The sequence below is a fragment of the Tetrahymena thermophila genome (genome assembly GCF_000189635.1).
Source record: "Tetrahymena thermophila SB210 genomic scaffold scf_8254777, whole genome shotgun sequence".
In the NCBI taxonomy this organism is placed as follows: domain Eukaryota; phylum Ciliophora; class Oligohymenophorea; order Hymenostomatida; family Tetrahymenidae; genus Tetrahymena; species Tetrahymena thermophila.
Window position 1 is genome coordinate 232,419 of NW_002476535.1, and position 13,208 is coordinate 245,626.

The window sequence follows — 13,208 nt, forward strand, 5'->3', positions numbered from 1 at the left end:
AAAAAAATATGAAATTTAAAAAAACTCCTTAATTGTTATTAACAAAATTATATCTAAATTAACCAAATAAAATTATTTTTTTTAATTATCAATAATTAGTTTACAAAAATATTATTTATTTATTTATTCTATACCAAAAAGATACCATATTCAATACATTATTTACTTTTTAAATATTTCATTTTTAATAAATTTAATCAAAAAAATATTCAGATTAATAATAATAAAAGTTCTGCAGAATTTTTTTAATTTTGATCACAAAAAATTGCAGTTAATGCAGATAATTGCAGTCAATAATAGTTAATTAAAGAAGTGATTGATGATGATGCTCAAAATAAAAATATATTAATATTCAATTTTAAAATGATTTAGAAGAAATTAAAGAGGATAAATAAAATTAATATCTTGTTTAATATTATTATGTAATTGGGTCTGGGGTAAATAAAATTTAGTCATAGTAATAGAAGAAAAACGATTTAAAATAGACTTATAAAACTAATATAATCTTCATAAAAAAAAATGATTTTATAAAATCTTCATCCTTATATTTAAATCATCCCAATACAAAAATAATTATATTAAATATAATACTGTTTTAAAAACCATTTAAAATTTTAATTATTTCATAAAATATGAATTTTTTATTTAAATATTATCTTTACCCATTTGGTAACATCTATACATGTATTGATTAAAAATAGTTAATATGGATACAAATTTTACTGTATTTATTAATCAATTATTATTTATTTTATCAAAATTTGTGTAATTTTTTTGTTTTTATTTAAAAAGCATTAATGTTTTATAAGAAGGATTAAGAAGAGAAGGATTTTATTAATATGAATAAATACTATTAAATTTTTGTATAAATTTATTTAAACTTAAATAATTTAGATTTTTTTAATAAATTATTAATGAATAAATAAATAATTAATAAGCATATAATTAAATAAATAAAATTTGAAAGTGATATTTAAAATAACATAAAACTTAAAATTATATTATACATTTTTATTTATTTACTACTTTATTTCATTCTTTTTTTTCCTCTTTATTTTTATGTTTAAATAAGGTTTAAAATTTTTTTAAATGGTCTACTTCGAATACTTCTTAGTATTCTGCTTCTTCATTAAATTCTCCTTCCTATATATTCTAAGATTCTTATGATTCATTTACTGATTTATAAACCTAGTTTAAAGTTATATTTTCATTTTATTTTACACCTAACTTCGTTTTTTCTAAATTATTATTCTCAAAATAGCCATCTTCATTCTATTTTAAACAATATGATACAATATTTTATAATAATTTAATAAATAATTTATAGTTACATCCTATCTTAGATGATTGATGGTTTTTTTTCTTTCTACTTTATCTTACCCAGAAAAAGGATCTTTGCTATCAAAAATAATTTAATCATTTAAAGTTCCAATAGTGTAGTCAATTTAAAATTTTTAAGTTTATGTGTCTATTCCCGTTTTATAGAATGAAGCAGCAGGACTATTGTACTCAGTTTAATACGCACTTTTAAAAGTTGTGCTATTCTTAGATCTAACTTTTTTTAAATATTCTTCCTATTCTTAGTTTTATTTAATTTATGAATCTTCATTTTATGAAAACTTTGATAAAGCTATTTATCTAGCTTAAGGAGGTTATTGTTTTGAAATATTTCTCGCTATATTAAATAATAAATTAATAAAATATAATAAATAGAAAATAAAAAAATACATTAGTTTGAGTTATTTAGCTTGTTAGATTCTTAATTTTCTATTTTCTAGTTTAGCTATAAGGCATTTTATTTTCTTAAATTCAAAAGATTTTTAAAAACTTTACGCCATCTTAATAATGTTATCAAACTTGAATTTTAGTTATTAACTACTCTTCCAAATATTTTTTTTAGAAATATGTTATTTATACATTTTTTGATAAGTTTAATCGATCTACTTTTTGAATTCTGTAATTTAATTTTGAAAATAACTACCAGTATGAATATAATAAATCCATAATGAGCAGTTCCTAAACAAACCTAAAATAAATCGCTAGGGTATTATTTGTTAAGCTGAGAAAATAATACATTAAATATTAAAATAAAGCAAGAGAGTATTTCTAATTATAGCAAATGCTTATTATCAAAAGGTTCCATTCTCTAAGCAAAAAAAATATAAATGAAAATAATTATAACACAAAGCAAATACATCAAAACTTACAGATTTTCAAATAGCGTTACTGTTATTACTATTACTATTCTATAATAAATTCTTATAAATTCCCAATAACAGTACTACTTTTTGTATTCAATATAAAAATATCCATATTTATATTTTGTTGTACAAAAGTGCATTTATTTTTTTTTTAAATTATATTTAAGCAAAATAACTAAAATTATCAAAGGAGAGAGTATCCAGAGAAGTAGCATAGGAAGTATAAATGAAAACTTAAATTATGAATAGGTACTATCATTGCATAAAAGAGTAAGTTTGATACTATTGTATTTCAAATCACCTATTTAGCGACAAGACAGAGCTAGTGTGTAGAAACTGATGCTATCAGGTTAGAAAAACAAAAATAAAAAGTTTACCATTAAATACTTATGATATCTTCCCACATTTAGTAGTTTTAATTTTTAGAAAATGAAAAGTAATACAAATAAAATGAAACAGAAAAAGAAAGGAATTACTGCTTAAACTACTACACGAATTTTTTCCTCACCATATTTATCTATTAAACTTTGGTCATAGATGCAAGTACTGCTTACAATAATTTTACTGACAGGCTATCCTGCTATAGATGGAATAATTGCTACTATCTAAGGTAAAAAGCTAATTTAAAACTTAAATAAACAAGCAGAGAGCTGTAGGTAATTAACAAGCGCTTTTATATAGAATGTTGATTCATCTTTTATTGAACTCTTTGACATTGGGAGAATGCACATTAACCTTAAATAGCAGCATGTTGAATTGTAAATATAGCTATTCATGAATAATATTATACTTAAAAATAAATAAAATGATAAAATAGCAAAAGTTAATCCAATAAATAGAGCTTGGTAAGATGTAGAACTGCACTTGTTGCATTAAAATTCAGCAAATGAGTTTGTATACCTCTCTCCACCCCAAATATATCCACCAATATCACAAGTTTCGCATAATGGTCCAATATAACCTTTTATTAAGTTTAAATTAAAAAAAATTAATAAAAATAATTTTAAATTCAAACAGATAAATTATCATTAAATTTTTTAATTCGTCGAGCTTTTTTAATTTTTTTTTTAATAGAAAATATCTAGCATTACTTAGATAATCTAAAAAAATTTTTTAGATTTCAATATATTTATTATTTAAAAAGAAATACCTTTAATACATCCATTTTTGCTTTCTATATCTGTTTCATCACATATATTTGGATTATTTGTATTACATTCAATAATATTATCACTACTATTATTGATTCTCCAATAACCTGCCTCAAGTATAATCTAATCTTTTGAGCAAATTTTAGCAGATAAAGGACATTTTTTACATTCAAGATCTGCAATATTGTCAATTTAATTAGGATTTATTAGTGAATATGTTCCTTCTTAACACTCTTAACAAGTGGTTATTATATTAGAAGATTTTACTAAAATTTCTCCTTTAATGCATTAACGAAAAGATAAATTTAGTGGGATAATCATCGAAGCAAATTAATTAGATATTGTTAGTTTAACTACCAGTGAATTTGTTGTTTGTTTAGGAATATATGATATCTATACTGTAGAAAAAGAAAAACTATTAGTATCTTGATTAAATTATTTAGATGTTACTAAAGCTTCACCTTTTATATCAGCAGATGGATTTAATGATGATGAAATTGAATTTTACTCTTAATTTATAAGCTTAACAGAGCTTATTGTTGTAATTTCTAAAAAATATTATGATAATTCGTTTTAAATTGGCTATGGATATTTATTATTCATATATAATTCTGTTTATAAACTAAATTCTTTCTTTTCATCATCTAATAATTTTATATTAATTGGAACTAAACCTCCACTTTAAAGGTTTGTTATATTAACTACATTTGCATTTGTAAATGTTTAAATTGGCTACCTATCTAAAAATATGTACTCGTTTTATCTTTGAATATAAATTTCAATAAAAGAGGGATACCTTCCTATATTATTTCCATATATTTAGGCCTGATTGAGAGAAAAAATGCAATTAAATATTTCAGATTATAACAACTACTCTTTTGTTTTTAGTTATGATGATACTATTCTAATAGCACCTCCAATTAAAGCCTTATTACTTATAAAATAAGATTAATCAACTTTTATTTGATTGGAATTGCTTATAATTATAGCTCCACCACTTGAAAGGGCTTCATTTGAAGTGAAGTTAGAATTTATAATTATTATATTTTGTTATATAGATTCAAAGCTAATAGATCCTCCTAGAACTCCTATGTTTTAATCAAAAACACTATCTTATATTTACACAGAGTTTGATGTATAAAAATAGAAATTGCCTTGGTTTTGAGATAATTTTAATTTTTCAATAAAATTAATTGAGCTCTGAATTTAAAAAATATATAATTATGAAAAACTATTAAAATATCTAGGGAAATTATTTTAGATCAAAGTTATATTTTTCATAATCAACACATCTGTGCTTAATGTGAGAATTCCCTAATCTTATTAATATTATCTATCAGTTAATATTTAAAATAAATCTGTGTTATTTTATGATAAATAGTCATAAATCTATAAATTATTAATTCCAATAAAAGTGAAAATGTAGTTATTTTATTGTTATGTTGAAGCAGTTGAGATGCTATTTTGGTTATTTTAATTGTATCTAAATTAAGATAAACAACCTGTTAATGTAATTTAACTAAAAGTAATATTCTTAATTTGCTAAAATATGAAAAGACCACCTAGTATTGTACTATTTACAATATTAATATTCTAAATAAAAACTTAATTACTATTTTATATACTTAGTATGAACTGTTATGGATCAAATAAATTTACATTAACTAAATTTAATTAGTTAATATAAATATATTAACATTATGTAATATTTAAAAAGTAATATGATGTATTTTAGTTTTATTTATTAACTTCTAATTATTAAGTTGTAAAATTTACATTTGATATAGTCAAATTTTAGATAAGTATCGCACTGTTGTTTTCAAAAATTAGAGAAGTTTCACTTGGAATATTTTGATTTTAAATTTTTATATCTTAGAATGTAACATTTTGAGACAATTTATGAAACATTATTTTAGCATTTTCTTAGTTAAACTAAAATTTGAAATTATCCATATTGACATTAAAAGGCAGTAATTAAAAAGTTCCTGAATCTATATTGAGAATATTATTATTGATATCGATTGGTCGTATAATTATTACTGCAGAAGAACTTTGCAAAAATTGCATTGATCTTAGCTAGCTACCAACCAAAATAGAGAGTACAAAACTAATATTTGTTACACTTGTACTAATAATATAATCAAATTAATTAAAAACAGAACTGCTATCTGTAAATTGGAGAGAAGATAAGCACTTTTTATTTTAGCTTTGTAAATTTGCAACATTTTATGAAACAAATATACCTAAGCTAATTTTTTTTTCAAATATACTAGTTTAAGATATGCCTATTAAGTGAATAGCATTCTAATTTTCTATTATTTAAGTTAATATAATTCTGGAATCTGTTAACTATACTTAATCAACTGAACTCAAAACCATTTAAGTTGTATCTATAAAAACACATTCAATTCTTGTTGTAAACACTATAATGACTTTGTTTGTGTCGATTAATTAAATATCTGAAATTCTATCTTTCCTGTTATATCTCCTTAATCTATTTATGTAATTCAAATTATTATCGAATACATTTATTTATGCTGCACTTGCTAATATTATGAAGTTTTAGTTTTGAATAATTTGTTTATATTCATTGTCTGGGAAACTAATGTATTTAACAAAGGATTGATCTATCAAACTATATATACCTAATGATTTTTCATGTTCTAAATTTATAAAATATCTATTTGACTAAAAATCCATAAATAAGAAAGAAACTTAAGTATGCTTGTTTCCTCCGTCTTAAGTTTGAGTTTACTTATTTTGCTAAATATTTTAATTCTTATTTAATTATAGAGTTGAGCAATTAATTTCGAAAATATTTCCAGAGCTCGTAATTATTGCTATATTAAGTTAATCAGTAGTTGAAATAACAATAGAAATAACAGGATTAGATTCAAAACTTATAGTATTCATATTTTTGTTATTGATATCATATTAAATAATATTTCCTAGTTAGGTACCTACAAACAAATACCACATTTATGAATTTGGATTATTAATCTATAACGTACATATAACTAGATCTGAAACATCTAATTTTAGGTAAGCAAGTTGCTGATTATTTAGCCAATCAAAATCTATAATTTAGTTAGACCAAGTATTAAATACTACTCTTCCTTAAGAATTTAATAGGAGTTTTTTATACTTATAGCTTGTAATATTTAAGAAAGCGTTAGTAGATTAAAAGTTATTTGTATTTTTAAACACTAAAATATAATCTAAAAAGCATATAAGAGTCAGCTGATCACTTCCAGTAGAATATGTAAATAGATCAATGACTTCGTTTGCATATCTAGTTTAAAATATTACTTAATAATCATAATATAAAAATAAATTATTCCAATAATCAACTAAATAGATAGTATTCAAAGTTTAACCATTTATATTTTGCTATAAGATAAATTATAATTTTTATTAGCTTTTTATTATTCTTTATATGGGTCTTGTCATTATGTTATAGTTAATCTTGAAAAGCGAATCACTTCCATAAATATAAACTGAATTTTAGTCAAAATCTAGTAAATAACCCTGTGGTTATGAAACTAACCCATTTTGTATTTAAGGAATCACTATTTAATTGTCAGTAGTTTTTGATGTACTAAAAATAACATTCTAGAAATTACCATAATTATCTAAATAATTTAACATAACGCTATCATTATCAAAAGATACTTAAACTGTTCTACCTATTCCATTCTCTTTATAAGTATTGCTAATAAATCCTGCAGATTATTAGTTATTCAAATTATAAAAAAGAATCTACCCAAATAATATTTGATTTGTAAAAAATGCTATTTAGTTCATACTTTCAATATAGTAAACACTTATTATAAAGCCTCCTGCTGGCTAGATAGATCCTTAAGGTTCAAAATTTCCTCTAGAAAATATATAACCATCTATTAAATTTAATAAAAAAATTATAAAAAAAAAAATTCATCGTTTTTTTTAATGAACAAATAAATAATTATTGCTTTGTTCATTTTTTCATAAAATATTGAATTAAATCTTAATAAATTTATAAACATGATTATAAATTTAAATTAAAAAGTAAATGATTACTTGATGTAGTAAATACTACAATGCTACTTGTAGTTTACTTAAGATATATTATATTAGCTGTAACTGTGCTTATTGTCTAAATAAAAACACCCTAAACACTGTATAAATCTATCAGTTATTTATACACAATAATCTGTTAAAAGCTGACATCAACTATAAACTAAAATCCTGCCTAAGCTGGTTATACTATAACTACAGACATAACAGAAAAATTAGGCTATCTAACGAATATGTGTAGCTATATTTGATTCATAGAGCAATAAGCTGCTGTACTTGTAAATATACATTGATTATACTACTAATTAGCATTTAAAGTAGTTAATTTTAATATTTAACCCATATTCGTATCAGTTAAAACTATATCACTTCCATATATGTAAATTTATTGTTTATCTTCATCAATATAAGCACCATTTACTAATTTTAATTAAATAAGTGAGCTAAGTGACAATTCTGATGAGTAGAGCTAATTATTATTAAAATTTTTTAAAATTATTTCAGTCTAAGTGTAAGATATAAGTATTTTTAGATTATTAGAAACAATTAGATTTTAAATTGCAGGTTATTAAAGTGGACTTTTTAATGTTTTAAAAGAAAGAATTTCTAAAAGTTTTTCAGTGTGAATGCTGAAACATTTTATCTGATAGCTAGTTACTATAAAATACATTCCAATCGTAAAGCTAATTTACATGGATTAGATATTATCGCTTGCAGAAGATGGAGTGTATATTGATTAAGGAGTGATATTATTATCAAAAACTATTAGTCTTACTTACCCAGTTTAAGATCCTGCAATTATTAAATTTTTTTATGTATTTCCATAGGAGCAAACTAGATTTTATCCAGGAGAGTAATTAAAGTTATCAAAATTTACTATATTTGTTTAAGGATACCAATAAACTCTTAGGGTATAAGAAGTATAGCCAATAGGATTTGTCAAAACATAAGAGTATTAGATAGATCCATCTTATCTAATATTTTTATAAATCAAAGGCATTTCTTAAATCAATAAATTAGAACCTAAATATACAAACTATTATGCAATATAATCAAAAACGACTGTACCATATGCGTAAACACTTTATGGATTGTATACTTTAATTAACAATAAAAAATAGTTATCAATTATATGTGCCTTTAAAATTAATCCATAATTATATGTTTAATTTGCTTTTATTTATAATTATATATCAAGCACAATTACATTTTTGTTAGAGTCGTTCAGGATAATTAAGTCACCTATAATTTTTAATTAATAAAATTTTATCAAATAAATAAAAAATAATTAATATTATTTTTTAGATTTATTTTACTTGAATTTTAACTTTTATTTTTAATCATAAAGTCTTTTAAAATTTTTTTATATATTTTAATAATTGATAATACTTATTAATATATTATAAAAATATTTACCTATGCTACCATTCTATTGTGGTAAATAAAATATAGTTACTATTTTATAAGCTGAAATAAAAGGGGTTATGAATTAATTTTAACCAAAGCTAACAGATGTCCCATCCACAAAGCTAAATGGTAAAATAGTATTTGTACTGTCAACAATTATTAATTAATACTTTGAAGTAAGGAAAAACTAATAGAATTAAGCTGATAATGATGTAGTAATCTAAGCTTAATAGTATATTTACTCTTTTTGCTTAAATATTTATATCATGGTTCCAGTAAGAATAAAAAAATATGCATCCCCTACTTATAATTTAGTATATTTCGATGATTAAATAGGATAAACAAAAGAATCAATATAATTATATATATTTATTATCTAAAATAAGGTTTAAAATTATATTATTAGTGTGCTTGATTAAAATATTTGAACATCTATACATTGCTATCCTTGCTATTATAGTAAATATAAAAAAACTGGCTATGCTAAATCTACAGCTTACCAAACAAAAACTCTTCCATCACTACCACAGCTAACAATTAACTAATTTGAGATTGAATATGTCACAGCATTTACAGCATTTTAATTATAAAATAATTTATCTTAAAAATCTTATGCAAGTCCTAATGTTGATCCATCAGATACTTTAATTATTTAGGCATTTTAGTAAACTAAAAATATTAATTAAAGTTATAAAGTATTTCCATTTGAATCTAAAAAATGATTAGAGAGAAGAAGGTTTGATGGATTTTATATGAGTGATTAAATTGAATCTTTACGTTAAATAATAGAATTTAAATTATTTTAATTTTAATTCTGAGTTATTTAAACTGTAAAATTCTCTATTTAACCAATATTTGTTAATAAAAAAGTATGTAATATTGCTTGATTTTAAGTTTATTAAGTTATTAAAGTTTAAAAATCAATTATTTAATTATTTGATTAAATACTAAAAATGAGCTATTACTATATTAAATCAAACACTTATACGGTAGAGCCACTGATAGCTGCAAAAATCAAGTAATATGTATTATTGTTTATTTACAATTCTGAATATTTGATCTAACTTGCTAATTAATTAAAAATTATTTGCTTACATGACATTCCATCACTGCTTATCTAATATACTCCAGATGTGTTTTAAAATTAAATGATGATTGATTGATCTGTTGGATTCATATACGCAAATTATACTATACCACTTGCGGTTGAGCAAATAGAAGTAGGGGTAATTTAAATTACTTATAGTTCACTATTTTATTAAATTACTTGAAAAGCCTTAATCTACCAGTTTGATGTTTATTATATTATAAGTTGCTAAAACAAATAAACAGATGAGCCGTCTCTAACAGATATCTAATATAAAGCTTAAGGCAAATAACTTAATTGATTTGTGTTAAATTGAGTGAAAAATATGATTTTGTTTGCATCGTCTATTGATGTGATTAGCAATATATTTTTGTTATTTGCTACTTCCATGACTTAGCTGATTACTTTTAAAGTTCCTTAGCTTATTTCAAGTACTTTATTTAAAATGTTTTCCATAGGATTCCATAAAAAAACAGAATTTTTCTAATCACCAAACAAAAAAATGTTTTGCTTATATTAATAAACAGAAAAAATGCTACTATCAAAAGTGTATGACCTCATAAATGAGCCATTTTCTTAATTTATTGCATTGATGAATTGATCATATACCAAGAATATTTAATCTGTCATGTTGGAAAAAAAGATAGATTTAATACTTCTACCTTTATTTACTTATGATGGCTATACATACTAAGTTGAGCATTAAATAGCTTATTAGCATATGTTTTGAGAAAGATTTGGTTAATTTGATTCATTACACAATGGAACACAGCTAGATAAGTTAGAATTACTTGCATTAATTTCTAAGTAAGTTAAATTATGGCAATTCTAATATACACATATATTATTTTTTTTATCTAATAAATAATCTTTTTCACATTATAGACAAGAACTATAGCCTGTTTGTGAATTTACACTACAGCTTTAACATCCTATATTGCAAGCTTTAATCAAGAAAATAAACTGAAAAATTGCAATAACTTTATAAATTTTGGTATTTCTTAAACTGTTACTTTTCATTTTTGTGAATTGAAGATTAAAATTCTTATTGATACTTTTTTAATCAAAAATATTATTCCTAAGTAATTTAAATGATATATAATTATGCTTTTTAAATGAAAAAAAATATAAATACAAACACAACTTCCTAAAATTTTTGTTAGAGTACTATAAAAATGCTATTTAATGTTGAAAAAATAATGCCTGAAATATTTTTAATAGTTAAAAGAAATATTTTATTAAAATGAAAATATATCTACTTATATCTTGAAAACATATTTTTTCTAAAACTATTTTAAAAAATCAAAAAAAAAGAATTGAAGTTGATTTAAAATAAGTTATTTTATCAAAACAAAAATTTATTTCAATATATTTTAAAGATAAGATTGATTAATAGTTTTCTTTTTATTTATCCAAAACCAATCAAACTTTATTTTAGTAAAAATATAATAATAAGATTTCTAATTTTTTTACTTTTAGTTAGAGGATTATTAAATTTTTGAATTGTGTAATATTTAAATTTTGAGGCAGAAAATTTTTATGAGAAATTATAAAATATTAAAGGTCTTCAAAAAAGTTGAGTTATTTTTATTAAATTGAATATTAACTATAAACTGAAAAAATAGAATAATAACACATTTTAATTTTAGTAATACCTTTTTAAATTAATATTATTTTAATTATAATTGTTGATTTGTTAAAAGTACTATTTTAAAAAACAAATATTTAATTTTTTTTCTGAAAATACATTATTTTTTGATTTTTATAGTTTAATTATCTTTATATAATAAGCAAAATTTCAAATATCAATTTTTTTTAGGTTATTTATTTTAAATAATTAGAGAAATCAGCTCTATTCTTTATGATTCTATTAAACTTGTTAAGTAATTTAAAAATTGATTAAACTAGATAATGAATGAATACAAGATAGTTTTTATAGTTTTATTTCTTTATGGCTGCTATAATTTGAATTACTTCTATAATTAAAACATTTTGAATAAATTAAATGTTTCTTTCTATTTAGTAGTAATTTGCTTTGCTATTTATGGCTTCTTTTATATAGGTAGCGATAGCAATATATAATCAACTAGAAGTCAAAAATAATCAAACAATATTTAAAATAATTAGAAAAATAAAATAAATAACCTTTAAAATGAGGTAAAAATTATTAAAATATCTCAAGATAAGTATGAAACAATACTTAAAAAATTATAATTTGATGACCAAGTTCTTTAAAATAGCAAATTCTCCCTGGAAAGTATTTACAAAGTAAAAAATAAAGCAATTAAGAAGAGATTTCTAGAGTACTAAAAAAATAAGACAGAAAAAGTTAAACTTTTTGGATAATGCGGTCCTGCTTATACAAATTTTGGATATCATGGAACTAAAAAAACATGTGTTGGATTTGAAAAAATTTGCACTATAAAGGATGATTGTCCTTTCTGCAGTATTCTAACGTTTGGGTTTAGAAACGCATTTTCAGGCAAAAGCATGAGTCTTATATTAAGATATGGAAAAGGTACATACTTTAGTCCAAAATTATAAAAAGCTCTCAATTATTGCCAGTCAGATTAAAAAATAATATTAGCATGTAAAATAGTAATGGGTCGTGTTTTTAAGCCATCTTGCATCGATGATTATTTTATGTAATTTGATGGAAGTAAGTATGATTGTATTGATGCAGATCCTCAATATACTATTGATATTAGAGATCCAGAAATATGCATTAAAAATGAGAAAGCTTGTTTACCAAAATATATCTTAGTTTTTAAATGATTTTTTGTTAGAACAATAAATTGATAATAAATGAAAATTTAAAAAATACTCTTAGTATTTAATACATTTAGTAATTCTTTTATTTGATTCTTTATTTATTGTAGAATTTTATATTTAACATGTGATTTATTAATCATGTAATTAATATAAAGATGAAATTATATTTGATGTTTTTGTATGTGTACGTATGAGATACATAAATTTATTTATTACCCAAAAAATTTTTGGCTTCTCTTACTAGCAATAATTTACAAAATTATTTAATTATCTTTTGTGAACAAAATAACTCAAAAAAGTGTAAAAGATATTTATGATCAATCAGCTAACTTTTGAATGGATTATTTTAAAAGATTAAAAATATTTTTCATTATGTATTTGAATTTACCCGAAAATTTTTGCTTTCTTAAATGCTATTTTAGAATAGTAAATTTACTTTAAAATATTAAAAATAATTGGAGTATTTTTTAATTATTTTAGTAAAGCTGGTTGAAAGTTTTATTTATTTATTTGTTTTTATCCAATTATCTACAT

The 13,208-nt window shown here is 21.5% G+C and overlaps 2 protein-coding genes across 2 annotated transcripts; one reads left to right on the top strand and one right to left on the bottom strand. All coding sequences in view use genetic code 6, as the record gives it.

Annotated features, from left to right (window-relative positions):
- Positions 1 to 623: 623 nt before the first annotated feature.
- Positions 624 to 10,922, bottom strand: TTHERM_000372549 (transmembrane protein, putative; the record flags this gene model as incomplete). The annotated part of the gene is made up of 5 exons (XM_012795995.1): positions 624 to 1,675; positions 1,729 to 3,162; positions 3,352 to 7,248; positions 7,412 to 8,650; positions 8,825 to 10,922. The coding sequence occupies 5 exons, from the start codon at positions 10,920 to 10,922 to the stop codon at positions 624 to 626; spliced, it is 9,720 nt and encodes a 3,239-aa protein (XP_012651449.1).
- An 891-nt stretch (positions 10,923 to 11,813) lies between these two features.
- On the top strand, positions 11,814 to 12,677 carry TTHERM_00372550 (poly(ADP-ribose) polymerase domain protein; the record flags this gene model as incomplete). Its single annotated transcript, XM_001009583.2, has 1 exon — positions 11,814 to 12,677. One exon carries the CDS (start codon positions 11,814 to 11,816, stop codon positions 12,675 to 12,677), a length of 864 nt encoding a protein of 287 aa, XP_001009583.2.
- Between the last annotated feature and the right edge of the window lie 531 nt (positions 12,678 to 13,208).